We start from the raw sequence: 5,190 nt of genomic DNA, 5'->3' as shown, positions 1-5,190 counted from the left end.
TTTCCCTTTCTTTTTCCTTTTTCTCCAGCTTTTCTCCTTCAACAATAAGTGTTTGACTAGCTAATGTGTAATGAAAACCCTAAGAGAAGTGTCCACATGTATGGACACGAATGTTGCATCTGATATTTTGAGCACATATGGCAATGCTACAACATGTATGCCCACCAATTAAATATAAGTTATTGCTAAATCCTCATAAAAACAGTCATTATTTTAAGTTATAACGTCCAAAAACTAGCACAATATAATTATGCGATCGCATCTGGGTTTCAAATGTAAGCCATTGCTAAATCCTCAAAAAAAAAGTCATTATTTTAAATTATATAACATCCACAAACTAACACAGTATAATTATGCAATCGCATCTAGGTTTCATTGCTTGGTCCAACTGAGAATCTACCCTAACATAGGGAGGGAGGGAGCAGATATGACACTCTTTAAGTTAAACAAGTTCAATATCGAGTCAAATTCAATCTTGTGATACCACAACATGTTTGATAAGCATGAATATGCAGATGCATAAAAAATATGTTCTCGTATTTTTATGTGGTTTCTAATACTATTTTATAGTGGATTAAGTTGATGCATTTATGTGATTCCAATTTTTATCTCTAAAATTCTTAAGAGGCGTTAGTGGCCAATAAATAATTGAACAGTGTCCCAAATTCCATGTATCCAACTCATATCTGGTAGTGGTACTTCTAATCTTCGAATGCATCCATGAACCATAGATGATCATTCCTTAAAGGTGGTGTCTCTATAAGGCTTTTGGTTGCCTAAACACCCCCTAATTCAGACAGCAAACTAATCAAAGATATTCCCAAAACAGGTACAGCAACATGCAAAACAAGGACTTTAGCGTTATCCTAGTTAAGTTCTAAATCTACCCTTACCCTAATAAGTTGTGCAGAAACTGAACTTTCTGATGAGGAACGATAAGATGGAGATTTCTTGACAAAACTTATTTCGATAAAAAAATAAAAAAATCACAACTAATAAAATTGCATTCTCATTTAATAAAGAAAACAGATACAAATGTGGGCTTCAAACCTGGATATTTTACATGTTGGCAACTTATATGTCTAAAACTAGTTGTGATTCATATGCAGAGTTTCAAACATTTTTCTCTCCTCCTCTCAAATGAAAAGCATAATCTTATTTATATAAAAAAACCAAGAAGATAAGGGAAAATATAACTAAAGAAAAGAGAGTACATCAAATAAATTCCTAACTAAAAAAGAGATAACATCAGATAAGATCCTAACCAAATGAAATGATAAAATCAAATAAACTATTAACTAATTTATCTAATCCTAATTGTACTAAACCAGATCCAATCTTCATCAAATCTTTTCCATATCAAGATCTAAATCTGTATTTTGTCACTTTCTCTATTGTAAGTTTGTAACAAAAAGGGGATAGCGGATAAAGAGAATATCCACAATGCTCTAGGGTAAATGGTAACACTTTAAAGTATTCCTGAAAAGATACTAACTTTTACCTAAGAAGAAATAAATGAACTATGTTAATGTTCCCTTGACCAGACCAAACTTAATTAAATGAATCTCAGAGTTCTTACACAGCCATGCACTTTCGTTCAAATAAAAATGAAATAGACTCTCCTAGTTTAGGTAAAGGATAAGAAAAACTTATTCTTACCCTAAACACTTGGATAGCCGAGTTTAACATTTCATATTTCCGCCCCCAAACCAAATGACGGTTCTCATTATCCGAACCATAAATAGAATGACATTCTTGTCCACATCCTTTTGCTTATCAGTCATCCTTTAAAGTTTCCTTTAACCCGCATTTTGGTCTCTACAATGCAAAACACTCCTTCATCTTCTATCTTCTACTCCCTCTATGCTGTCAAGAGGCTCAAGACTCAACCTCTCAAGCTAAATCACTAACCCCTTTACATTTCTAAGAAAGGAACTGAAACAAAAGCCAAAAGCATTTTGATGTTGAATATAAAAGATACAGTATGTGAAAATATGCATAAGATATTGTCATCTAGTAGTCAAAATTCCTATAAAGCTCCACATAGTATCTATGATACTTGAAGGAGAAAAGAAAGATTCAATTTTGTATCAGTAAATAACTGATAACCATCTCAACATAATAAGTTGATCAACAATAGCAATTCTAACTTGTTCGGAGGAATTTTAAGGACGCATGGTTAAAATAGATCGTTTTTAACTCATCTAAGCAACACAAACACTGACTAGTTTTAGTGTTGAATATGTAATATGTACTTTAATCACTGTTTTAAATATCGGCCGATAATAGATATTATCGGCCGAGTTATCGGATTTGGGAGCTCTCCGCTAGGATAAATTGGATTTTTAATCGGTTATCGTTTTTGTAGGTTTATCGGCGATTTATCGGCGTTATCGGCACTTATTGGCCGATAAGTAAGACTTTTTTATCGGGATTATCGGGATTATCGGCCCATTTTGACAAACATTATATTTTTTCAAGGCTATGATGCAAGTTTCGCTTTCTACAATTTGTTAGTGATTCTAAACATTATGATTTACATTTTGGTATGTTTATATTTCATTAAGTATGATTAGATTATATTTTTTAATTGTTATATTATATATACACATCATCCAGTATATCACTCCGATAAATACTACTTATCCCCGATATATCCCCGATTTCCGCTATCCGATAAGAATTTTGGATGTCCGATAAATCCCCGATAACCGATATTTAAAACCTTGACTTTAATAAGTATCTTCAGGTTGTAATCAATAGTAATCAATAACAAACTTTTACACTCTACCGAATAAACTAATCAGCTATAGCAACTTCTCATTGTTCAAATAAATTTTATAGCATTTAAGCAATGCAATGCGGACGAAACACAAGCAGTCATCAGCTTTAGTGTCAATATTGCTTGGCTAACATAAAAAATTATAGTAACCTTCTACCACAACCCCACCAAATTCTCCATTGATGCATTCAACTCCTTAACATGCTTCGTGGACCGAGCAAGATCCCAGTAAGCACCCTGATCCCCTCCTTTAACTCCCTAATCCTAACATAAGCCTCCACAATCTCCCTACCCAAACCCTACAACCACCCCTGAGCCTCAAAGAACAAATCCAACCTTAGCGAAATCTCTCTAACCAAATGCATCTCCACAGTATCAAGATATTGCGTCAACCTCTCTTGCAGCGGCAAATTCTCGTCCTTCGACGGTGAGAACTAGCACATCCTCGAGCACAAAATCCTCCTTAAAGAAAAGCACAGGAACTTCATGGAAGCAAGTGATGAGGGTATTGCCACCTCTGCTAACATGGAGAGAAGTAGGGTTAGGTTTCGTTGAGAGAGTGGTTGAGGATGTCCTTGAATCGGGCATAGGGTTCGGAGATGAGATGGGTGTAGGGGCGAAGTCAGAGCAGGTGATGTCAGGGAGGGGTGTAAGCAGCGACAAGCAGAGAAAGGCCAGAGGGACCAATAGGAGGAGGATGTTGAGGAGCTAGGATTGCTGAGGATGGAGAAGACATTTTAGATAGAGGCAGAGAAAGAATCAAAGTAGTGATCAGAGAAGGAACAGGTTCTGGAGGAGAAGGTGATGACCTCATTGACCAGAGATTAGAGGTTAGCATTAGAACCATAGATGATCACTTCCTTAAAAGGTTACGTCTCAAGCTTTTGGTCATATAAAACCCCTAATTCAGACGGCAAACTAATTAAAGATACGCTAAAAAAATGGGCATAGCAAGATGCAAGGCAAGGACTTTGTCTTTATCCTAGTTAAATTCTAAATCTACTCTTAACCTAATAAGTAGCATAGAAACTAAACTTTCTCTATTGTAACAAAGAGGGGATATCAGATAAAAAGAATATCCACAATGTTATAGAGCGAACGGTAAAATTGGTGAAACGCTTTAACTTAAATATTCCTGAAAAGGTAGTAACTTTTACCTAAAAAGAAATGCATGAACTATATAATGTTGCTTTGACCAGACCAAACACCATAAAATGAATCTATCAGTTCTTACACAGTCATGCACCATGTAAGAGTTATCTTAGTTCACATAAAAATGAAATATAGTCTCCTAGTTTACGTAAAGGCCAAAGTAAGAAAAACTTATTCTTACCCTGAACACTAGGATAATCGAGTTTAACATCACCTATTTTCACGCCCAAACCAAAGGATGGTTCATATTATCCTGAACATAGTTGCACAAAACCCGGTTCATTGTTCACGGGACGGGATCGGAAGCATGGTACGCCACTTATTACGAATAGGTTATAAAAGGATAGACGGTACGCCAAGGAATGTGGTGTGTTTTAGGTTTGTTTTCAATGTAGAAATTTGAGGTTTTGCAAGAATCAAATTTAAGAAATATGTTAGTTGATATCAATAATGATACAATAATCTTGAGAATCATTTTCCATTTGTGTGTACTTATTTGATTAATTTCTCACGCTATTTTATTGTTTATTCTTATGAAAAATAGTTACTTTTTTTAAAAGCTTAACTGGATTGAATTCTAAATCGGGTAGCTAGAGGTGGTGAACTGGATCCAAAGTGAATTTAGGACCATTGAACCTAGGTTGTGGTTAGCTATAGCATCCCATGTTCCCAACAATTATGATCCCAAACGACAACAAAAGTAAATCAACTACAACTAGAATCACACTCTTGCAGATCCGCATCCTTTAGCTTATCGGCCATCATTTAAAATTTCGTTTAACGCGCATTATGGTCTCTACAGTAAGTCATGCAAAATACTCACTTATCTTCTATCTTCTACTCCCCCTACGCTGTCAAGACTCAAACTCTCAAGTGTAATTACTAAACTCTTCCCTTTTCTAAGAAGGCAAATGAAAATAGCAAATAAAAAGTACGTTGACGTAGGATATAAAATATACATTCTGTGAAAATATGCTTAAGATATTGCCAGCTGCTATTCCAAATTCCTATAAAGCTCCATACAGTATCTCTAATACTTGAAGGGAGAAAAAAAGAGTTCACATTTTTGAGTTGGTAAATAAATGATAACCAATCGCCACAGAATGAGCTAATCAACTATCGCGATTCTAACTTGTTCAAAGGAATTTTAGGGACATTATGGATTAAATGAATCATTTTAGCTGAGTATGTGATATGTACTTCGATGAGCATTTATAGTTCAGGTTTTAATCAGTAATAATCGATCACAAACCTCT

General features: G+C 34.9%; 1 protein-coding gene across 1 annotated transcript in view; it reads left to right on the top strand.

Moving 5' to 3' along the window:
- LOC109834879 (putative pectinesterase/pectinesterase inhibitor 26) overlaps positions 1-3,494 on the top strand; it is a 10,830-nt gene extending 7,336 nt beyond the window's left edge. Inside the window, exon 3 of the mRNA XM_020402897.1 lies at positions 3,156-3,494. Coding sequence (XP_020258486.1) covers positions 3,156-3,494 — 339 coding nt within the window. The remainder of the gene's footprint in view (positions 1-3,155) is intronic.

This window comes from Asparagus officinalis, chromosome 3 (assembly GCF_001876935.1).
Source record: "Asparagus officinalis chromosome 3, Aspof.V1, whole genome shotgun sequence".
NCBI classification, from domain to species: Eukaryota; Viridiplantae; Streptophyta; class Magnoliopsida; order Asparagales; family Asparagaceae; genus Asparagus; species Asparagus officinalis.
This window is presented reverse-complemented; position numbering and strand designations above follow the sequence as displayed.